Raw genomic sequence first — 25,183 nt, 5'->3', positions numbered from 1 at the left:
AAAAGGCAAACACATTGTAAATTATATCACTTGAAAAAGGCACTCTGCCGAAACAGCTGTAGTCAGATAGTTGTAAATAATAAATTTTGTGGAAGTACAGAAAACAAAATTTTCAGTGTTTTATTGTGAGATTTATTTTTAAGAAATTTTAAATGTCAAAGTCCTAGTAATCCTACATTGTCTAATTTTCTGGCTTTACTCTGTATAATAAACATGTTTTTAAGTTTTTGACTTGAATTTTTAAATTTTTTTCACTTTCCGTTGGTTCGGATTTGCCGAAAGTTCGGATTCGTGGGGTTCGGAATTACGGGGTTCTACTGTATTACTATTAATTAACTGTATTAATTATTAAACTTAACTATATTAACTTATTAATTAACTATAGTAGTAAACAACAATAAAAAAGCAGCAAGCCACGTTGAAATATTTTAACATCAAACTAAAGTAAATACGAACATAACCCCTTTTCGTTTAAGCGAACTTCAATACGTCCAGACCGTTTTGTTTACTAACTGGTTGTTCGCGAACAAACCCTTTGATGTTACCGCTATCCAAGCGAACTTTGAGCGAACAGCGAACTGTTCGCGAACCCATTACGAACTGTAGTCCACACAGCTGTTCGCGAACAGATCGCTAACGGTTCGCGAACTTGGTTTGTACGCGGCTTTAAATTGACAATGTGTTTGTGTTAATTCATTGTTAGAGGCCACAAATAAATCAGCTTAACAAATTAGAAGAAGAGCAATCTATACATGACATGACATAAACTTAACCTAGTTTATATGGTAAAATAAATATTTAAAAAAAATTTAATATTTTATTTGAAATCAATGAAAGTGGAATGTCTTTTCGCCGTACTTCATCTAGTTTGTTAAAATTATTTAAAAACGAATCCTTATTTAGCACGTACAGATTTAGTAGTAAGACAACAGGAGAATATTGTTTAAATTATGTGAAGTAAGAACTGAAAATAAATGTATAACACTTAAAGATTTATTTAAAATTGTTTTAGAAAATATGACTACGAAAATTTTGTTTGCACTCTGTTGCTTGAAAATTCTACCAGAGCAAGTGCTTTAGCAGTGAGAAGTTTCAATATTGAAATTGCCCAGGTAGTAGAGAATGTCTCACAAGAAACTATTGGTCTTATGAGATTAAAGTTTTGGGAGGAAACTGTGGAAAAATGTTTATCTACAAACTATAAATTAGTACCTAAACATCCTGTAGCACAAGAACTATTTAGGGTAAATTAGATAGAAAATACATTGGATGGCCAAATTATTAGGGACTGTAAAACATTTTCTTAATTTTCTGGTTTAACTGAATTTTGTTAGCAAGTAATTATTGGCTTTAAGGTTCGCATTTATTTATTTTTTATAAGAGAGTGTGGTATTAAGGTCACAAAACCAATGAGTTTTTTAGTAAAACCATTTATTTTTACACAAAAAATTTTTAACATAAAATCACTAATTTTAATATTTTGTTTTGCTACCCTTTGCTGCAATTACAGCTTCTACACGTCAATGTTTGCTCTGAATACAAGCTTCTGAATTATTTTTTTAGTTCGGGTTATGATGCCATTCTTTAATAAGGGCTTTAATCAACTGCTGCTTCGTAGCAATAACATCTTTGGCGATCGCCCATTTGGTTAACTGTCACATGCTCTCTATAGGGTTCATGGTTCATGTCATCTGATTTTCCCAGCCAGTGCAGAATTATTCCAGCTGAAATATTTTCTATGCTCAGGGAACCACGCATTCTTTGAGCTGGGCCAATAGCCGAGTTTCAAGTACTCGCTTTAAATACAGGATCAGAAACAAATCCTGTCTCATTGTCCCTTCCATGATATACAGTGATGAGCGAGCTAATAACCGGTAAAATAGCGCAAAAGATGGAAAACGTATTAAGTTGTGAGATAAAAAGAAATGGAACTAGTCGAGCTGGGAGATTTAGCGATATTAACATATACATTCACATTATATTGATTGTTTCCCACCTTTACATGTATCAAAGGAGTACTTATGTCAACTAAAACTGTCACTGTGACAGTGGCAGTTGCCAAACTCGTCCGATACGTCTAAAGGTGGGAAACAATCAATATAATGTAAATTTTTAGGTTAATATCGCTAAATTTCCCAGCTCGGCTAGTTGCATTTCTTTTTATCTTGCAACTCAGTACATTTTTCATCTTTTGTGCTATTTTGCCAGTTATTAGCGCGCTCATCACTGTATAAGCATCCCACATTCTTGGCTGAGACTATGGAGCACACCATGGCACTAACCGGATGTTACCCTCTATACAATACAATCTGGATGGAACTGCACCCCAGGACGTTGTCAGAAGAATGCACGTTTGTCCACCAAAATCTGGAATGTTGATTCATCAGAAAAGCATACCTGTAAAAATGATAATATTCGCTGTTCACGAACTCTAATAAAAAAAGTTGTACTTGCTCGATTCCAGTCTTCCCCAATCATACGTTGGTGTTATCAAAAAACAACAAAACGTAGAAAATAGAAAAATATTTGCAGTGTCCCTAATAGTTTGGCCACCCACTATATTTGATTTGAGAAGTAACAAATTTATTTTTAGGCAAATAGTATTAAAAAGCTTTCCAAAAGATATCTACATAATTTAATTAACTCAAGAAAGACAACCTTAAACATTTTAGGTTTTAAATCTTTAGAAGATATGGAAAAGTATACAGAACAAAGTGTATCAAATGTCTATTATTTAATTTTGGAATCATGCGGTGTTAAGAATATAGACGCAGATCATGCAGCTTCCCATTTAGGAAAAGCTCAGGGCATTGTACAACATTTAAGGTGATAAATAAGAGATAGGTAAACAATTTAGTATGTAGAAAAAACATATAAGTAAACAAATTTAGGATTAACCATCTTCTTTTTCTTTACATGCCATTTTCGCGACGAATGTTGGCAATCATCATTGCTATTCCAACTTTTGAAACTACAGCTTGAAAGAGTTCAGTTGAGCTGTATCAAAGCCATTCTCTGAGGTTTCTCAGCCAGGACATTTTTCTTCTACCTATGCTGCGCCTTCCTTGAATCATTCCCTGCATTATTAATTTTAGGAGTTCATATCTGTCACCACGTGTTATATGACCCAAATATTGTAGTTTTCGTATTTTGATGGAATCCAGTATCTCTCTGCTGTTCTCTATTCTTATTAGTACTTTTTCATTGGTTATTCTGTCTGTCCAGGAGATTCTCAGCATTTTTCGATATGTCCACATTTCAAATGCTTTCAATCCGTCGGCTTAGAGACACAAAAATCTAACTACTTTTCACATTTTGAAGTTCAATCTACGAAATTGAACTTACCTTAGTGAGTTTCGTAGTGAGGAGTTTTCGAAACCCCTCACTGGGGTTTTAGGTGTTCAGAAAGAGGTGTCACTCAAAAGAACTCATTAAGGTAAGTTCAGTGGTGTAGATATATCAAAACGAGACAAAATGTAGTTGGTACATTCCATGTCAAATCACTCAGGCAAAAAATTTTGGAACTCCGATTTGTCTGAAAATTGGTATATAGCTTCTGCGGGACGTAAAAATAAGATATTTAAGGTCAAAAAATCTTCTTCTTTTTTCTCAAAATGTTATTTTATGCGATTTTACAGTGATTTGGTGTTTATTTAAACAAATTTGCATTTTCTGTCGTAAAGTATCAATGAAAAACATAATATTTTAATAGAAAGGACTCAAAAATGTCATTATATGGTATTATAACAAGTTATTTTGAACCAAAACAAGTTTTTGATCAAATTTTATGGTGTAAAAAACGTTAAAATACCGTTTTTTACATTTTTCTCCATTCCCAAAATACATCATCATCGATTTGGCTGAAAATTTGCCCACAGATAGCCAAAAGATAGGACTTTAAGTGGTTAGAAGGATTTAAATTATATTACAGTGTACCAAAAAAGTTACATGCAGTAATATCAGACTCAAAAGTAGGATTAGTCCAGTCGGGATAGCATTTGACCGTGAATGCCGAGCTGCCCAAAATTTTATTTTTCTGATCTTAAGGAGAGTCAATAGTAGCCTAAATTTAAAATCACGGATGAATTCCTCCATTACGTTAGCCGCCATCTTGATTTTAAAGCAGAATCTGTTTTGCACAATATCTCCGCCATTTTTAACTTTTCGACAAAAATGGTAGGAACTGAAATTGTTCCAAAAAATCGTATTTACAATTATTACAATTTCATTTTAACAATTTTTGTCGTGAGGTCGATAATTTCGAGTTAATTGTACTTACAGTAGACGCCTATATTTTTGACTGTAATATTGCATGTAACTTTTTTGGTATTGTAATATAATTCAAATCCGTATCACCACTTAAAGTACCATGTTTTGTCTATCTGTGGGAAAATTTTCAGCCAAATCGGTTATGATGTATTTTGGGAATGGAGAAAAATGTAAAAAACGGTATTTTAACGTTTTCTACACTATAAAATTTGATCAAAAGCTTGTTTTGAATCAAAGTAACTTGTTATAATGCCATATAATGACATTTTTAAGTCACTTTTATTAAAGTATTATGTTTTCCATCGATACTTTACGATAGAAAATGCAAATTTGTATAAATAAACACCAAATCACTGTAAAATCGCATAAAATAACATTTTGAGAAAAAAAGAAGAAGAAGATTTTTTGACCTTAAATATCTTATTTTTTCGTCCCGCAGAGGCTATATACCAATTTTCAGACAAATCGGAGGTCCAAAATTTTTTTTGCTCCAAAATTGAGTGATTTGAAATGGAATGACCCAGTTACATTTCTGTGTCACTAAGCCGACGAATCTATTGAGACATTGTTTATTAAGAAAAAATGACTAAAATCCTTTATAAAAGGTATATTTTTAAAATCCCTAAAAAGGGCTACATCACAGAACTAGTTTTCGATTGGATGAATGACCAATCATCATCAGTGCTTACATGATCTAACATGCTAACCACCAAAATACAATATTATAAAAATATATGGGTAAAAACCCTTTATAATTGATCCATCATGGAAACATAGATGAAATAAATAAATAATAAATTTCCATGACGGATCAATTATAAAGGGTTTTTACCCATATGTTTTTATAATATTATATTTTGGTGGTTAGCATGTTAGATCATGTAAGCACTGATGATGATTGGTCATTCATCCAATCGAAAACTAGTTCTGTGATGTAGCCCTTTTTAGGGATTTTTAAAAATATACCTTTTATAAAGGATTTTAGTCATTTTTTCTTAATAAACAATGTCTCAATAGATTCGTCGGCTTAGTGACACAGAAATGTAACTGGGTCATTCCATTTCAAATCACTCAATTTTGGAGCAAAAAAAATTTTGGACCTCCGATTTGTCTGAAAATTGGTATATAGCTTCTGCGGGACGAAAAAATAAGATATTTAAGGTCAAAAAATCTTCTTCTTCTTTTTTTCTCAAAATGTTATTTTATGCGATTTTACAGTAAGCACTGATGCTGATTGGTCATCCAATCGAAAACTAGTTCTGTGATGTAGGGAACCGTTCAAGTATTACGTAACACAGGTTGGGGGGGGGGGGGGGTCAAAAATCTTCAAAAATTGCGTTACGTAATAGTTAAACACCCATTACAGTGCGTTACGTAGGGGGAGGGGGTCAAAAATCGTGTTACGTAATACGAACGCTCCCTAGCCCTTTTTAGGGATTTTTAAAAATATACCTTTTATAAAGGATATTAGTCGTTTTTGGATTATATGGTATACAGCCAACTACTGGAAAACTTTTTCCTTGTGGATGTTTATTAAGAGTTCATGTCTCCACACCATACAAAAGAACAGAAAATACATAACACTTTAGTATTCGTTTTCTACGATTTAGGCTGAGGTCTCTACTATATATTAATTTGTTTCATATTATTGAATGTTTTTCTAGCTTTTTCTATTCTAACTCTGATTTCTTTGGTATAATCATTTGTTTTATTAAGTTTGTTCCCAAATAGTTATAATTCTGAACTCGTTCTATCGTCTTATTATTTATGTGTAGATTGATGTCTCTAATATTTTTCTTTGATATAACCATGAATTTTGTTTTCTTTATGTTTAGTGACAGACCAAATTCTGCACTCGTTGCAACAACCTTATCTAAAATTCTTTGTAGATCTGTAATATTTTCTGCTATCAGTATTGTATCATCAGCATATCTAATTTCACATATGGGTAGGCCATTTATTTTTATGCCTGCTGCTTCATCTTCTAACTATGTTCTATTTACATTAACCATCTAATTACGTTCAAATTATCGCACTTATAACCATTAAGAAGAAATAATGAAATGAAAAACAAACATTGACCAGGACTACACTGCCCTCCAAAATTAAGACACTGTCTAAAACATACAATAATTGAATGCTATGCTGGAACAAAGTTGTAACCACAAATAGTTTCATATGTGAGTTTTCCATGGAACAATGTTCTATATGTGCATAATAATGTGCTGCCGACTGTGGGGAATATTACAAGACTTTACTTTATGTATCCTATAGTCTATGTAGTACCCTCATAAAGATTCCTTTTTCAAAATGATAAATAATAACGTGTTTTTTCAATTTGTTGACAAAATCTGATTTGGCGTTTACAACGTTGTTCCACCATAGCGTTCAATTATAATAATTTTTTTATTGTTGATTAAATTTTGATGAGATTTCTTAATTTGATATGATTGGTTCTGATATTTTACTCATGAATGTGGTGGAACATACTGTGTTTTTGAAACACTTAAACATTTTGCTAATACATAAAAAAAATTACTAAATCTGATTTTTGCTGCAGCTTATTAATGACTATGTTATAAAGTCAGTATGCACTATTATGGGTATTCTTTCATTTTTCCGACTGTATGTGAGTTTAAACATACAAATGATTTTATTGAAATTCTCCAACTTTATGCATAATGTGCTTCATCATTTTGAAGTTAATTTTTCTTATACCGTTTGTTGAACTTCAATTAATCCTTTGCATGTTATATGTTAGGTTTAAGTGGATAACAGTGTAAATGTCTTAAGAAATTTTAAAGTTTTAGCGTTCAAATTTGCCAAGTGTAAAAATAGTTGCTTTTGTGTCAAGAGCTTTAAAATATTCAATTTTTGTTATTTCGCATAATAATACAAGTTGATTCAGTGAAACGGTACGATTTGACAACGCTGCTGACGATAAATATAGGAGCCGCGGGCTTGCGACGTAAAAACTGTGAATCTAGAGAGTGGGAAGTTTAGTTATCATGGAGGCGTGGTCTTGTGAATAACGCGCATTTGCTGTGAAAGCTTATTATAAAAATGGTGAAAGTTTTGTGCGTGTACAACGAGCATTTTATTTACAATAACATTTGCCGCCCCGCGCTGCAGTTCCGTCTAACATGGCTATTAAGACTTGGTTTAGGAACTTTGAAAGTAGTGGTTCAATATCACAGAAAAGAGTGGCAGTGTCATAACTGCTCGCACACCACAGAATATTGAAGCGGTGCCAAATTCATTACATGTGAGTCGTCGCAAGGATCTTCGAGCACTCGCGTGTAATGAATTTGGCACCGCTTCAATATTCTGTGGTGTGCGAGCATTTCTGACACTGCCAGCTCTTTTTTGTGATGTTGAACCACTACTTTCAAATTTCCTAACCCAAGTCTTGTAACTTGGTCCACTTGGTCTTGTGAACGGGGCGGCAAATGGTAGTGTAAACGAAATGCTCGTTGTCTATCTATCTACCTATAAGCGAGGTTCCTACAGCCTCTGCCGCTTCTCGCATTTCGACCGCCATCGTTTTCTGTCCATCCATTCGTCTTCTTTGATGGCTCTATCTTTCATGTTGTGCCGTACATTTTCTTCACAGGCAACTGAAGGTCTTCCCCTTCTTCTTTGGTGTGGTATGTAATTCAAAGCTTTCTTTGGCCATCTATCTTCATTCATTCGTTTGACGTGACCATACCACACTAGTTGTCTAGTTTCAATTCTATCTACACTGGAATATACAGTATGTGTCCTCCTTCTAATATCTTCATTACCGATGTGATCTTTTTTAGATATACCACACGCTCTCCTTAGATAATCCATTTCTACTACTTCTATTCTTTTTCTATATTTTTTTGTCATCTGCCAAACTTCTGCTCCATAAGTCATAATAGGGTCTACCAAGGTACGATAGATTGTCAATTTCGTTTTTTGTCTTATATATTTAGACCACAGTAGAGAGCTTAGAATGTTTACCACTTTTTTGCCCTGCTGCGTTCTCTTTTCGATGTCTCTTTTGGTAGTGCCTTCTTTAGATATTATAGATCCGAGATATTTATATTCATTACAACTTTTTGTGGTTCTAATTTCTAACTGGATCTTCTTCATCATCCCCTATTTTAAGATACTCTGTCTTTGACATATTCATATTGAGGCCCCATTTTTCATATTCTTTCTTTAGTTTTCTAAACATGTAGTCCATGTCTTCCTCATCATTCGCTACGACTACCTGATCATCTGCAAAAAACAAAGTTGTTAGACATTTACCACTGCCTATGTCTATTCCCATTCCGGATACTTGTTTCCTCCACTGCTCTAGCGATGATTGAATATATATTTTAAATAAAGTCGGAGACAGACAACATCCTTGTTTAAGCCCCTTTGATATAGGGAATGATTCAGATATAAAGTTTCCTTCTTTAACGACACTTCTTGCATTTTTGTATATATTTGCGCTAGCATCCACATACTCTCTACTGAGACCTACCTTCGTCAATGTTTGAAACAGTTTTTTCAAAGGTACCGTATTGTATGCCTTCTCCAAATCTACAAACAATAGGTGGGTAGATAGATTCCTTGCCTTCCGTTTTTCTATTACCTGCTGCAGAACGAATATATTATCAGTGCACGATCTTCCTGCACGAAATCCACTTTGTTCTTCCATGTCTTCGTATTCTGTAAATGCTCGTTGTACACACACAAAACTTTCACCATTTTTGTAATAAGCTTTCACAGCAAATGCGCGTTGTTCACAAGACCATGCCTCCATGATAACTAAACTTCCCACTCTTTAGATTCACAACAGCAGCGTTGAGGGAATCACCCTTTATATCTTATAATGACCGGTTTCACCAATGACAAACTGAATAAAGTTATTCGACCAATAAAACTGGCACATCTACGTTTCACTAATGTCAAAGACTTATTTTGTTTATTTATCAAATAAATTTACTCTTTGAATAAATTGACAAGTTAATCTTGCTTTAAATATCTATAACAAAGAAAATTTGTCAGTTTAACTTTCTTTTTCTTCTTCTAATGGCGCTACAACCCTTTGTGTGTCTTGGCCTGCTTAACAATGTTCTTCCATTCTGCCCTGTCAGATACTTTCCTTCGCCACGTTCATGGTTTTAAGATCCTCCTCTACGTCGTCTATCCATCTTTTACGGGTCCTTCCTCTTGTTCTATTTCCTTGAGGCTTCCATCTCTGGATTACTTTTACAGCTCGATTATCTGGCATTCTTTCTAAGTGACCAAGCCAGTTTAGTCTTTGAGACTTTACAAATCTAAAAATATCTGCGCTCTGCATTAGTTCATCCAGCTTGTGGTTCATTTTAATTCTCCACGAACCATCGCCGCATGAGGTTAGTCCAGATATCTTCCCTAGTATTTTGTGCTCAAATATTCTCAGTTGATTTTCATCAGTGGTAGAGAGGGTGCACGTTTCACATCCATATGTGACCACTGGTCTAATTACTGTTTTGTAGATTCTAAGTTTAGACTCACGATTCAGTAACTTACTTTTCATAGAGTCTTTGTATGCATAAAAGCACTTATTATCGCTAAGAATCCAGTTTAACTTTAGGTTATCAAAACTGTATTAAATGACAATAAAAATATATTTGACGAATAACTATTCAATGAATTATTTGTTGTTGGTGAAACGGGCCATAGGAGATCTAAAACATATTAACACTTTGGCTCCCATATGAATCACCGGTGATATACCGGCATAAATTTTTTTAGTCGCTGCTATATTGTCATAAATTTGCATAGACTTCTGTCTGGTACCAAGCACACTGCGGTTATAAATTTATTCTCCGATTCATAGGTGTCGCTCTGGACGACTTAAATACCATACCGGAATAACTTTTAGGCGGGATTTGCTTGTGATCACCGGTGATTCACATGGTATATGAATGAACCAGAAGCCTTCTGATTTGTTTAAAGGGGACATTTTTGAACAGGAATCCGCAAAGAAACCAAATCGGAAAATTTTTCATACCGGGTCGGCCTCACAAAATGGACTAAATAATTTCCCAAATGCTCCGGCGCTATGTTTGGAATGTTTTCAAAAAAGACACTAAGTTAATATTTTTTGTATCTGTTAAAATATATCTTTTTTTTTTCGATAACTTATAATAAAATATTTAGCAAACAATGCGTGATTGTTTTAATAATGGTCGTCAAATCTTGCTATTTATGGTATAACTAGACCCAAACCCAGACATCCAAAGTGAAAGTTATCCTCCAACACCAAATTTTTCTATATGGTCCACATAATGTTCAGAAAAAAGTCACACCATTATGAGCGTCGGGTTTGGGGGGGGGGAGAGGGGAGAGAATTCGGTAAATTCGTAGTTTTTTACGTTTTTCATCAATATTTCTAAAACTATGCAGTTTAGCATGACGCTATACAAAAATATTCTACATAATATTTGAAATAAAAAAGGCCCTATGCTTCTATGCATAATCCTTCTAAAATGAACGGTTCCAAAGTTACGGAGATAGTATATTATAATTGGTCCAAAACAAGGCCCAGACCCAGACATCCAAAGTAAAAGTTTTCCTCTAACACAAAATTGTTCTGTATGGTCCACATATTGTTCAGTAAAAAGTTAGAATAATTTGAGCGTCCGGTTTGGGGGGGGGGAGAAGTCGGTAAATTAGTAGTTGTTTTACGTTTTTCGTCAATATTTCTAAAACGATGCTTTAGCGTAAATTATGTTCTATACTCAAATTTTCTACATAAAATTTAAAACAAAAAAGGTCCAATACATAATTGTTATAAAATCAACGGTTCCAGAGTTACGGAGGGTGAAAAGTGGAGGTTTTCGATACTTTTTATATTTTTTGGGCAATTTATAATATTATTACTGATGAAATAAATTTTTTTGTAAATAAAATTTGCTATTTCAGTGGCCGATGGTATGTTAATGATAAGCCCTTGAAGAAACGTCAACCTCACCACCCAAAAGCATCATTAATTGTCCAAATAATATAAAAAGTATCGAAAACCTCCACTTTTCACCCTCCGTAACTCTGGAACCGTTGATTTTATAACAATTATGTATGGGACCTTTTTTGTTTTAAATTTTATCTAGATCATTTTTGTATAGAACATTGTTTACGCTAAAGCATAGTTTTAGAAGTATTGACGAAAAACGTAAAAAAACTACTAATTTACCGACTTCTCTCCCATCTCCCCCCCCCCCCAACCGGACGCTCAAAATGATGCAACTTTTTACTGAACAATATGTGGACCATATAGAACAATTTGGTGTTGGAGGAAAACTTTTACTTTGGCTGTCTGGGTTAGGCGTTTTTTTGGACCAATTACACTATACTACCTCCGTAACTCATTTTAGAAGAATTATGCATAGGACCTTTTTTTATTTCAAATTTAATGTAGAACATTTTTGTATAGAAGGTGGTTCATGCTAAACCGCATAGTTTTAGAAATATTGACGAAGAACGTAAAAAACTACGAATTTACCGATTTCTCCCCCCCCCCCCAAACCCGACGCTCAAAATGGTTGTGACTTTTTTCTGAACATTATGTGGACCATATAGAACAATTTGGTGTTGGAGGATAACTTTCACTTTGGATGTCTGGGTTATGCCATTATTTGGATCAATTTTATCATACTATTACTTTTGCAACTTGACTAATATGAATCACCCCTGATGCCCACTTGTCCGACATGCTATTAGGTTCACTTACATCCCATCGGCACACTTTGTTTGCCCAATTTTATATATCAACGAGATTAATGGTCATTTAAACTATACACTGCATGGTATCACCGGTGATACACATGGTCCAGAAATAAACCAAGAAGGTTGAGCATATGGTACCACAACGCAGAATCGTCAGAGTATCATTGGTAGCCAAAGATGGCTTAGTGTGAAAACCTCGTATCTCACTAAATTACAATTTTACAGGAGAGGCAAAATACTGATTGCATAATATAACCTAAAAACAAAAATTACGTTACGTATTTTTAATTCGAGCACATTGAGACAAATACCTGATATTGGCACAGAGCTAAAAGTGTTAAATGTTGCTGTTAAATTGGAAATACAAATATTAACTATGAAAAACACGTAAATATCCTTGCAGTATATAGAGCCTTTGCCCAAGTAACTATGATAACCTCGTATATCTTGATATACGTGTTTTTCATCTCAAATGAGGTTGTGTTTATTATTATTTACGAGGTTTTCATTTTGCATAGCTTATTGCACACCTCCAAATACTAGGTCGATACAATACAAATCTTTTGATTTAAGGTTCATAAAATGTTTCTATATGCCGGACTACCTTTTGTTGTTCACAAAAAACATTTCTGCAAGTCGAATCTCTCAAACAAACACTTCAAATTAAGTACCAAATTCTTGGTTATAAATATACGTGGTATTCACACTAAATCAAGAGAGCAATTGATATACGTGGTTTCTTTTTTCGGCTGTAGAAAATAGTCTAGTGTATTTGGATTTTTTCTAACAGTTGTAAATCGTAAGATACAAGGTTTTCAAACTAAAACCACCAAAATGTCATATTCGAAAAAAAATTAGTTACGAGGTTTTCACACTAAGCCATCGCTATGTTGCATAAAACTGCCATAGAGTGAAATTGTTTAATCACAATTTTTTTACGTCTTAAAAACTGGTTAATTTAATTTTAGAAGTGTACCTCATGCAGCTCGTTTAAACTTCTTGGCGATTCCTGACGACATACTCATAAAAAATAAAGTAAGTCAAGAGCATATTAGGAGAGCAAAAAATAGCAAAGAATTACATGAATGTATCTTCGAAATTGCTAGTAGAGCACATCAACATCTTATGAAAGCCAGAAGTCTTATGGAGAAAGTACCACAAGAAGGAAGAAAGGTGTTACTGCCTGCTGTTCCTGTTTTTATTTATCTAGAAAGATTACAAAAGGTAGATTATAATGTATTTCATCCATCTCTGCAACATAGATCTTGGAAATTATTACCACAGTTATGGTTTACAAATTTTAGAAAGAAATATTGATAAGGTTAAAATATGTATTTAATAAAAGTTGTTTTTATCGTGTTATTAAGTGTATTTATTTTATAATAATACCTTTTTCTAAGTATTCTTTTGTACAAGATACTCATGGCGAACATTTTCTATATCTAGATCATTTTGACAAAATGTTAACTGGGTTGATTCAGAGTATTTTTCTCAGATGAATCACTTATTACCATTGATCAGATGCCAAACATGTTCCTGCTACTTATGAAACACAATGAGGGGGAAATTACTGGAGAGTTCTTTGACATATTGACTATAACAATGATCCATTCCCAAGATCGGTATGGGAAAGTTGACCAAAATAATATGGAACGATCCAAATATTTCAAAAACCCTAAAAATGGGATTGATCAATCCATTAATATTTCCAGTACTGCCATATGGATGCGGATCTTGGACAGCAATCAGATAGGACCAAAATAGAGAATAATGAAAACAAATAATTCTATTCTAAAAGAACTGAAGATCTGTAAGGGGCTCTGGCAAAATCCAACAATAACAATTCAAATATTTCGTCTAACAATAAAACACTGAAAACATTTGTTTTCCATACGTCCACAAAATTTATTATAACTATGTGACTACAGCTGTTTCGGCAGAGTGCCTTTCTCAAGTGATTTAGTTTACTATGGGTTTGCCTTTTTAAAGTCTTTAACTGAAGAGGTTGAGGAGTGGGGAGCTGTTTGTCTCGAGTTGGTCATTCAGAATTACATCTGTATTTTTTAATTTATTAATTTCCATAGATTCTAATAAAGATAGCTTAAGGCCTTTATTTTGAATTTGTAGAATTTGAAACTCTTCATTAAAAGAATGATTATGATCTAGAAGGTGAAGTGCGTATGTAGAAGTGTCTGTTTTTCTATTGTTGAAAGCCCTTTTGTGTTCTGCTATCAGTTTGTCAAAGGTTCTGCCAGTTTGACCGATGTAAGTTTTCGGACAGTCACCACAACTTACACCACTCTGTAGACAGACACCACTCTGTAGTTGTTTTCTCTTTCGGCTCTTATTGTTCTTAATATATTTGCTTAAGTTGTTGTTAGTTCTGAAAGCTGGTGTTATTCCTTTCTTTTTTATGTATCTGGCTATTTTTGTTGTTATCTTGTCAGTATATGTGATAGAGCAGAAGGTACTGGGTTCTTTCTGTGGTGGTGGATAGACTAATTTCAGGCCTATGGAGTTTTTGGTTTAAAATTTTATTAATTGTTTGTTCGTTATAGCCATTGTTTACAGCTATTTGTTTAATGATGTTCGAAGCTATTTCGAAGTTATTTTTTGACATGGGAATTTCTGTCAGTCTATGTATCATGCTATGGAATGAATGCTTATTAGAATCTATGGAAATTAAAAAATACAGATATAATTCTGAATGACCAACTCGAGACAAACAGCTCCCCACTCCTCAACGTCTTCAGTTAAAGACTTTAAAAAGGCAAACCCATAGTAAACTAAATCACTTGAGAAAGGCACTCTGCCGAAACAGCTGTAGTCACATAGTTATAATAAATTTTGTGGAAGTATAGAAAACAAACGTTTACAGTGTTTTATTGTTAGATAAAATGAACTGCCATCAAGTAACGGTCGAATCCATCAATTATTCAAATATTTCGGATATGTCATAAGACCAGACATAGACAATAAATGGAGACTCATTATTTAAAGTAGTTGTAAAGGCCGAAAGCCACGAGGAATATCTCCAACGCCTATGCTTGAAATATTAGAAATGACCAGAGACAGAGATGAAAATACTCCGACGAATATCAGGGAAAAGTCTGTTGGATAGGGAGAGAAGTGAAAACATAAGATCATGCAATGTAGAAGACATAAATGGATGGTTGACAAAACGAAAACAGGAGTGGAACGAACACATTAGTAGAATGGCAGAGGATAGGATAGTACGAATATCACGAGATAATAAGTCACCAAATGGACGAAGAAGTATTGGCAGACCAAGAAAAAAATGGTGCGATAACTTAAACAATTTAGGAGGCTAATATTTAAGAAGAAACAGGCTTTAAAGCCTACATGGAAGAAGAAGATTAGAGACAAAAATCTACGGAACCGGACCATACACGATATAACGACGACCATTGCACTCCTTCCAGGGGGTGAAGACAAGAGAGAAAGAGTGTATAAACTCCTTTTCAGAGGCATCTTTCAGTGCGTCACAGTTATTGATTTCTTTCTAACGCATTAAGTTGAAAGTGACAGAAAAAAGATACGTCCGTGATTAAAGACATTTATTCTAGTTGTTGATAGATGGCGCTATAATCCAACAAAAAATGATTTATGTATACGATTATAATCTGTACAATTTATAAAACTATACAAATCAAAGAACAAACCTTTTTATAAATGAAATAAACACAATTGATTTGTTTTTATACCAAATTACGATTCTGACAACTGTCAGAATTAACTAAAATATCATGCTATGATTCTCTACATTCTTAAAATCGTATATATTACGTCATTAATGGCACACTAAAAGACTAAGAAGAACTTTACATTGTAGTCGCATACATAGATATGTAATAGGTAAATAATGGGTAAATACCTAAATTTTTTTTCGATTAGGTATAGCGCCATCTATCAACAACTGTCACTTGCGTCACACTGAAAAAAGCCTCTGAGAAGCACCATAATAGACTGTTGGCTTTTTATGTTTATCAGCTATCTCCAAATCGCATTTTTCAACAAATGAAGGTATTTTCTAGGCTAGGTATTCATATGTTGAGACCTCTAGTTCTTATCCCTTGTATGATATTTTTTTGCCGTTAAAGCCCATTATTTTGCTTTTCTTTATATTTACGACCATCTTCAAATTATCCATCTCTTCTATCCACATCTTACTAATTTTTGCATATTGTTGTGATTGTCCGCCAGGACTATGTCGTCTGCGCATAATAGTGTTTCAATTTGTGTAGGAGTAAGCTGATTGTATCCAACTGTTTGGAAGGTCCTCGTTCTATATCTCATATTTTTTTATTAATCTAATTGATTGTTATAAACATGCAGTAGAGGGCCCAGTCTATCTACTTGTTTCACTCCTCTTTCTAGGAAAAATCTTGTCTTTTTCCCCTGATTTGTATCTTAGCTCTCTTACCTCCATGTAGGTACAATAAGCGCCACGATAATAAACACACGGGTATTCTTTTTCTCATAGGCATCTTTCAGTGTGTCACAGTTTTTCGATTTTTTTCTAACGCATTAAATTGTATGTGACAGAAAAAAGGCACGTCCGTGATTACAGACATTTATAACATTTATTCTAGTTGTCGATAGATGGCGCTATAATCGAAAAAAAATTATTTACGAATTATATAAAATATCTACGAATATACTTTGTACAATGTATAAGACTATACAAATCAAAGAAAATATTTTATAAATGCAATAAACACAATTGATTTGTTTTTATGCCAAATTGCAAATAAAATGTGACAACTGTCAGATTTAACTAAAATGTCATGTTAGAATAAATGTTATGAATGTGTATTATCGCGGACTTACCTTTTTCTATCATTTGTGACGCACTGAAAAATGCCTATGAAAAGGAACCATAGCTATAATTTCTAGGCTTGGACTAATCTGGCCCGTTTTCACCTGCGACTTTCATGTCTGTCATGAAACTATCCAAAATAATTGCTTTTCCATACATTAATTAATAGTATTGTTACACTGTTTTAAAAAAACTTTATTCAAACACCAAAAATATTACAATGCTGTATAACTTTTACAACTTCACAATGACAACTATAAACTCCAAATACGACTACAATGTAATGTTCTATAAACTGTCAACTTTCCATGTTTATATTAGTTTCTATACATTTTCTGATGTTCTAGACGTCTCTAGACATAAAAGTAAAGAGTGCAACAAGTGAAGGGTCCAGGACTGTATTACTGTATTACCTGTGTGTCTAGTAGCGTGGTGGTTACTGTATATCGATTTTACTACTTGTATTAGTTTTCTCGGAGTTTTTAGCCGTTTTAAACATTTATCGAGTATTTTTCTATCTATTCTGTCAAATCAATTCAAGTCTACTAATGCTAGTAGTACTTCCATGTTTCTATTATACTTCTCAGTACAAAAATATTAATGTGTCCTCTATTATTTTAATATATTAAATGCCACTTGCGCTAGACACATCGCTATATAGTTCTCCTAGTTGGTTCTGTCCCATTCTTGTAAATTGGTAGGTGTAGTAAGACTATTTTCCCAATCTTCTGGTATTTTATTTTGCTTCAATGCTTCATATTTATTACGTATGATCCAGAACTATAGTTTGTTTTTAAACCAAGAGGAGTAAACTAAAAAGACAGATTCACACCCAAGAAAGTCACTAGAAAATCGCCAAATACATCTTTTTTGGTTGATCATATCGGCTTTCGATGGTAATCCGTAAATATTATATTAGGTATACTAATACGTTGCTAAAGAGTTCTAAAACAACTGTTTTTTATATAAAAGTAGACCAAAGATCTAAAAATTGAAGGAATAACGTAGAAAACTAAAAAAAATGCTGATATAATTTAATTAACCTATGAAATGCCAATCGTGTCAAAATTTCATAAATGTCATTAGTGTCAAAATTTTATAACAGTGTAGTAAACTTGTCCAAGGTTGGACCAATTATTACAAACAAGAATTACTCCTCCTAGTTTAAAAACATATGGCTTCTTCGCCGATTTCATCACGTCTGGTTCCATTACATCTTCCCTTACAGCTTTGCCGTTATTAATTCTTTTTGTTGCTTCAATGAAATATTTTTTCTCTATTCTCCATGCCTTCGTCTCTTCTTCCCTGTATTGAGCTTGATGTGTCATTGGAGTACAAGCTTGTATCTTCTTCTAGTTTGAATGTACAGGTATTTCTTTCCAGACTTACCATTTCGTGTTGTTTATGTTGTATCGTGTTATTCCCACCTTTTATGTTCATATTTCTGTTCTCTTTCACCCTTTTATGCTTTGACCATAATCCCATAGTTTAAAATGCCAATAAGGTACTTCTATGAAAAAAATTAATATTTTTGTTACCTTTAATAAATAATTTTAGAATAAAATACAAATTCTTTTTATATACGTGTTTATTTTGTAAATATTTCATACAGAAACGCTAAAAATATGTAACAAATAAACATATAATAAAAAATACATAAAATTGGAATGCCTCTATTAAGTACAATCTATGAAATATTACAATATATGTACTACACTCAAAAAGGAGCTTTTATACTTAAAATTGTATATAAGTACAGTTGATCGGAATATCGATGGCCTAGAAGCAATACCTCGTAAGTGCATCTGGCAAAATTTATGGTTTTTAGCAAAAAACTTTTTATCGATGGCCTAGAAGCAATACCTCGTAAGTACCACAAATTCAAAAATCACGCTTTTGGCGCCACAATACTGATTTAAACCTTTTCTACCAATCACCAGATTGATAAACTTTATAATTTAAACTTGCAAAACAAAATTTTACGTTATAATCACCATTAACTACCATAGCAAAATAAACACACACGAAGTAGGTATTGCACTCAAAATATCTAGGAAGGTATTGGCATTTAGGCGAGATATTCATTGCTTTGCGCCTTTATACTTTTGGTGATTGGTAGAAAAGGTTTATATTAGTATTGCGGCGCCAAAAGCGTGATTTTTGAATTTTTGGTACTTACGAGGTATTGCTTCTAGACAATCGATATCAAGAACCGCGAGTGATTTATGTAGGCGCCAAATAGAGGTTACTGTGGCCAGAGGTCACTGATTTTTGGCTGCTGATTACGAATTTCGAGGGTGGATTTTTTCGATCCGAGTGGTCAAAAAATTGTTATAAATAATTTAAGTGTTTATAAAACTCCAGCTCGCAAGCTAAAAGAGATACAAAATTTTTTTCAAATAAAATTTGTTCCTTAATAAGAAAACAAGAAAATAGCGTTTACCAAACTTAAATCCAATAATTAGAACTCGAGATATTGTAAAATTAGTGCCTAATGTAAATTGCAATTTGAAAAACAAGTATTTTTCGATCACTCGCCTTCTACTCATACAAATGAGCTTTACAGAGCCTCATTTTAAAGCTTAATTCATAGACTTCCAAACAAAGATTGTTAAATTACATTATCTTTATTCATAACCGTTTGAAGTTATAATTTTCTTAAAAAAATTGTACATTACATAATAATTTGTTTATAAGGATTTTAAGCAAATTTGAGCAATACACATTATACTTTAATTACCATTAATGGTAGAAGAAGTCAAAAGGATTGAACTATGCTCAATATTTTGAGCATAGGCAAATGTTCGTAGGCTTATTTTTTGCTAAGATATCGATATTTTAATAGTGCGCTCTGAGGCACAAGTTTGGCTCACAGCGAAAAGGTTCGTGCGCTAACCTCTCGATACAAATTATATTTTATATATGTATCCGTTATTTTCATTTTTGAAGATCCTTTTACAATTTTATCATATAATTCTTATAGTTAAATCATCATACAGTACCTCGTATCACCTTTCATTCGATTTACTTTTTCTTCGATTTTTTGTACTAAATGAAAAAAAAAAAAGAATGTGTGTGTACTTTGTAGGCACGTAAGAAGTTATACTTCTATTATAATATAATTTCAACGAAATAAATATACCTACTTAACAGTTACAATACAAAAAATTAACAATAAATACCAAAAATGAACCAAAACTTAACAATGCCAAATATTAAAAAAAAAAGAAAAAAGTATGAATCGTCCGGGATTTGAACCCGCAATCTCGCGATTTTTTGATCTCTGGTCCAATGCTCTACCAACAAGGCCATCAAGCCGCATGGTACTTACCTTTCAGATATACATAATTATACATCACGGTGACAAGTGAAATATAAAAATAGATGTTTTATTATTTTACGCCCAAGGAAGACAAATCCAAAGACACAAAATTATAATAAAAAACCTTTTAAACCACCTTTTTCAAATTGCGCAAGTTGTATTATTAATATTAATGTTAATAAATGAAATATAAATATTTTGACGTTTCACAATTTGACAATTCACTTTTAACTGCAGTGCGTTAAAATTTTTAAAGCACTAGTGCCTTAAAGTAGCATTTTTAACGCTCCTATGGAGTCCTAAAAATTGCATTTTTAACACGTTTGTAGAAAAATAGATTTAAAAACCTAATATATTCTTTCCACACCTTTTCTGGACTGATACATACATAAATTAAAACATTTTGAAGTATAACTTCAAAAATATAATATGAAAACTATTTAAAAAGGCAGTATAACTATTAACTAACCTTTGTTGTTTCTCTTCCCACAAATTTTAAAACGCAACAACCATACATAACCAAACCGTCAACCGTCCAAACCACAGCTGCGCTACAGCTGCCATATTGGATAATTTTTGACGTCATTTGAACATCCAATCAGAACAAAGTTATAATGCGCACGCGCCCGGATCGTAGGTTTTAACATATAAAAATTCACCCTCATATCGCGCGTAAAGAAGTATAACTTCAAAAGTACATGAAAAACCAAGATTTCAGAAATATAGCCCAAAACGAAGTTGTTCTTATTTAATAATACTATTTGATGTAAGAAAGAAAATGTTTGTAAAAATAGTGTTAATACATAAGAATAACTTGTTTTTAAGTTATATTTATGAAATAGTAATTTTTCATGTTTTTTTCTCATTTAGTAAAAAAAATTGAAGAAAAAGTAAATAGAATGAAAGGTAATACGAGGCACTTAATGATGATTTAATTATAAGAATTATATGATGAAATTGTATTAGGATCTTCAAAAATGAAATATGCAGATAACGTATACGTATATAAATTATAATTTTGTATCGAGAGCTTAGCGCGGGAATATTTTCGCTGTGAGCCGATCTTGCGCCTCAGAGCGCTCTATTAAAATATCGATATCTTGGCCAAAATTAAACCTACGAACATTGTTCTAAGCTCAAAATAGTCATTTTGAGTTCTTCTATCATTAATGTTAATTAAAATAGTAATGTTTATTGCAAAAATTTGCTTAACCCTTATAAACAAATTAATGTACAATTATTTTAAGAAAATAATAAGAAAAATTTTAAGAAAAGCGACACCTGGTTTCTACGCTCAGCAACATTATTCGCACTTTTAATTATATTGGCCAATTATATTAGTCCTGGTTACTGGATAATTGTCAAGGCCATAGTCCAAAAAAATAATAAGAAGAAAAAATAAGATTCAGGTTATGTTATTAAAACGTAAACAATTGTATGTAGTAAATAAAATTAGTTATTAAAATGCAGTACTGCAAGCAAAATACAATTAATTAAATTTAGCTTTATATAATAATTGCATATCATATCAATATTGTGGAGCAATATATAATTTTTCTTCTTCATTGACAGTAGATATGAAATATACGTAAATTTGACAATTTCAATTGACAATGAATTATTTAAGAAAGTTACAATATTTCTCCGCTATTCTCACACGATCGATTCTCGTATCCCCTCCAAGTACTTGCACACCGCGAATAACAATAAAGATAAAGTAATTTAACAAACCTTTTTTGGAAGTTTACGAAATAAGCTTTAAAGTGAGACTTTGTAATGCTCATTTGCATGCTTAGAAGCTGGCTTGCGTAGAAATTGGATTTAAGTTTGGTAAACGCTGTTTTCTTTTTTTTAATAAGGAACAAATTTTATTTGAAAAAAAAATATATCTCTTTTAGTTTATGAGCTAGAGCCTTATAAACAATTTTTTGACCACTCGGATTGAAATCCAACATTGAGTTTGAAACCGTTTGTCCATAAGAAACCGTTGAGTTTGCCCATCAGAATTGAAAAGGACACAGAGACCTCTATTGGGCGCCTATATTATTGTGACGATTGCCTTCTGCTATTGTGTATTTCTCGTGGCTTTCGTTATTCTAATCGACCTGTAGTCGATAAAATGTATCACATATTTCACATAAAAATACTAATACACTATGCATCTCGTTCCGCTACATGCTTACGCACACAACAAAGACAATAATATGGAAGATAATATAAAAATAACTAGTTGTTTTACAAAAGAAATATATTTACAACGTGTCCCTATGGTAGTAAATTTAGTCTCTCTACAAAGGACATCACTGGTTTTTCTGAAAACATAAATATACAAAGGAATCTATGAAAATAGGACACTTAAAAAAGCATGCCTTATATAAAAATGTTTAAGCCAAGTTTTGAACTGTAACGCTTTCCAATATATTTTTACGAAAATGTATTAAATAAGATTTCGTGAAGTGCGGTTCTGAAACTAATAAATAAACCACGTTTCGAATCGTCCTGTTATAAATCTCTTCTTAAATGTATTTCTTCAAAGATCAAGGTAAGACAAAAGGATAAATAAAGTCATAAAAAAGGCTCAGACTAGCTAAGGATAAACGGCTAAGAGAACAACGTGCGGAAATACAGCTATTGCAACATAAACACGATTCATTCAATATGCACAAAAAAGTTAAAGAAGCTGCATGCTTATACAAACCTAGAAGAGTTAGCTGTTTGGCAGACAACCAAGCATACCACTATTAAGTATAGGTGAGAATCTAGGCACTTTGAAGAAGTATGTGGAAGTAACTTTTGCAGGTGAAAGTCAGTATACCATTGAAGACAAGGAATGCAAAACAGGACCCCGATTGCCATTAAAGAAGTCACGTCAGCTAGCGATGATAAAGAAAAGAGATGGTAAAAAGAACTGAAGATGGTAAAGCTGTGAAATTTATGGATGAACAGGGAATACAATGGATATGGATGGATCCAAAATGGATATTTAACACAATATATGTTATTGGTAAAATCCCCCAAAGCTGGTTAAAGTCGACCTTCGTAACTATAGCAAAAAAATTTAATGTAAAAACATGCGAAGACTACAGAACAATTAGCCTAATAAGCCACTTACTTAAAACGTCTTTAAAAGTGATGCACAACAGAATACATACATGAAAATGCAAAGATCAAGTGGCATGGACACAATTCGGATCCCGCGGTACTTTATGCACCAGAGAGGTTCTATTCGCTGAACGAGTACTGATGCAGATGTGCAAGGATGTTAATTGTGACGTATATATTTGTTTTATCGACTACAAAAACATTTAGAGCAAAATTTTAGCATTTTATAGAGCAAAACATGATAAGCTCATAAGCTTCTTGAAAGAAGGGCTTAGATGATAGAGCCAATAATAAAGTGAATGACCAGTTAACAGCGGCAATCTCCATAGATATAGGAGTGAGACAAGGATGAAGGACAAGAGATCCCCCTGTGTTATTGACCATCTACTCTGAACATATCTTCGAGCAAGCACTGAGAGAACTACAGGAAGGCGTATTAGTCAACGGAGTGCGTCTAAACAACATTAAGTATGCCGACGACGCAGTTGTTCTTGCAGATAGCTTATATGGTTTGCAAAAAATAATGTCGCGCATATCAGATATAAGTAAAGAACATGGACTTGATCTCAATCAGAAAACAAAAACAAAGTATATGGTAGTCAGTAAGCGCAAAATATTAAATATACGGCTTTTAGTTAACCAACAACTAATTGATAGGGTAAACAGTAAACAGCTACACATATCTTGGTACCAACATAAACAACCAATGGCACACTCTAATAAAATAAAACAATGCATAAGGAAAGCAAGATCAGCGATCGTAAAGATAAAGTTTCTTTTCAGAAGTAACGATTTACCACTTAGTACCAAAATCTCTATCATCAGAGGCTATGTATTGGCTACGTTATTATACGGAGTAGAGACTTGTGACACTTTCTGAAGCTTCTTTAAGAAAACTCGAGGCCTCGAGATGTGGTGTTATAGATGTTTCTTAATAATTTCATATGTGGATCGTGTGAAAAATATTGAGGTCCTACGTAGAATGGAGAAGGAATGCGAGATTATTAACACAATCGAAGAGCACAAATTAGAATATCTAGGCTTCAAAACCTGAGCAAGTGGTTCAATACGTGTATATAGGCCTTATACGTATATATAACTTGAACATATTTTAGGCACCGTAATAAGAAGACTAAATGAGTACCTAAAAACTTAAGTGTAGCTTAGTAGGTACCACTCTACTATCTGTCTTATCTATTTGTACAATTAATACCTTTATACAAATTTTCGTAAAAATATGTTCAAAATTGATGAGATTATTCACTATACCAAAGTTAACACAACAAAATCAATTTATATAAACTTTAAATTGTATAATATCAATAATTTGATTGAGAAGTTTTTACACACATCTTAATATTTCCATGCAAGGAATATATTCACCATCAATAAGCTAGTCATCCATACACTGCATTAACAAACATTTACTCAAGCTGTTGATACCCAACCTAACTTTAGAATATTATTTCTTTGTGAATATTAACGGTTATTTACAACTTATTAACTATTTTATTTAAATGCTATTTATTTATGTTTTTTTAAAAACATGTAAAATTCATTGTTCGCTGTGTTTTTGGTTTGATCTTAAATATTCATGTAGTAAGTGTTAAACGTAATGTGTTCTATATTGCCTAATTCACCGACATATATTATGCATCCAATTGATTAAATTTCAGTTCCTAGGTGTTGTCAAATTGATACAACATAAAAAGATAAATAACAATGCCTTAAAATTTTGCCACTCTCTAAAGCCTACCAATTTTGAGCCCTGGACTTAACGAAGTTATAAACAAAGGCCAAAGTTCGAAACTGTAGTTTTTAACCCGTAACATTTTTTTGATTATATTAGGAGCAAGTTTTGTATTGTAAGAATTTTTTTTTTTTTTTTATTTTATTATCAGCATCAACCACTTTGGGTT

General features: G+C 32.8%; 1 protein-coding gene across 1 annotated transcript; it reads left to right on the top strand.

The window, feature by feature from the left end:
* Positions 1-702: 702 nt before the first annotated feature.
* LOC126887109 (NADH dehydrogenase (ubiquinone) complex I, assembly factor 6) lies at positions 703-13,362 on the top strand. The gene is made up of 4 exons (XM_050654451.1): positions 703-957; positions 1,013-1,244; positions 2,594-2,826; positions 12,969-13,362. Exons 1-4 carry the CDS (start codon positions 842-844, stop codon positions 13,315-13,317), a joined length of 930 nt encoding a protein of 309 aa, XP_050510408.1. The 5' UTR covers positions 703-841; the 3' UTR covers positions 13,318-13,362.
* The last annotated feature ends 11,821 nt before the right edge of the window (positions 13,363-25,183 follow it).

This window comes from Diabrotica virgifera, chromosome 6 (assembly GCF_917563875.1).
Source record: "Diabrotica virgifera virgifera chromosome 6, PGI_DIABVI_V3a".
Lineage (NCBI taxonomy): Eukaryota > Metazoa > Arthropoda > Insecta > Coleoptera > Chrysomelidae > Diabrotica > Diabrotica virgifera.
This window is presented reverse-complemented; position numbering and strand designations above follow the sequence as displayed.

What these genes read in the sequence shown, in the direction of transcription:
- LOC126887109 (XM_050654451.1), top strand. Translation starts at nt 842, where the DNA reads ATGTCTTTTCGCCGTACTTCATCTAGTTTGTTAAAATTATTTAAAAAC. An exon ending in TAGCACAAGAACTATTTAGG is followed by an intron (nt 1,245 to 2,593) that starts GTAAATTAGATA and finishes ATTTATTTTTAG; the next exon opens with GCAAATAGTATTAAAAAGCT. An exon ending in GGCATTGTACAACATTTAAG is followed by an intron (nt 2,827 to 12,968) that starts GTGATAAATAAG and finishes ATTTAATTTTAG; the next exon opens with AAGTGTACCTCATGCAGCTC.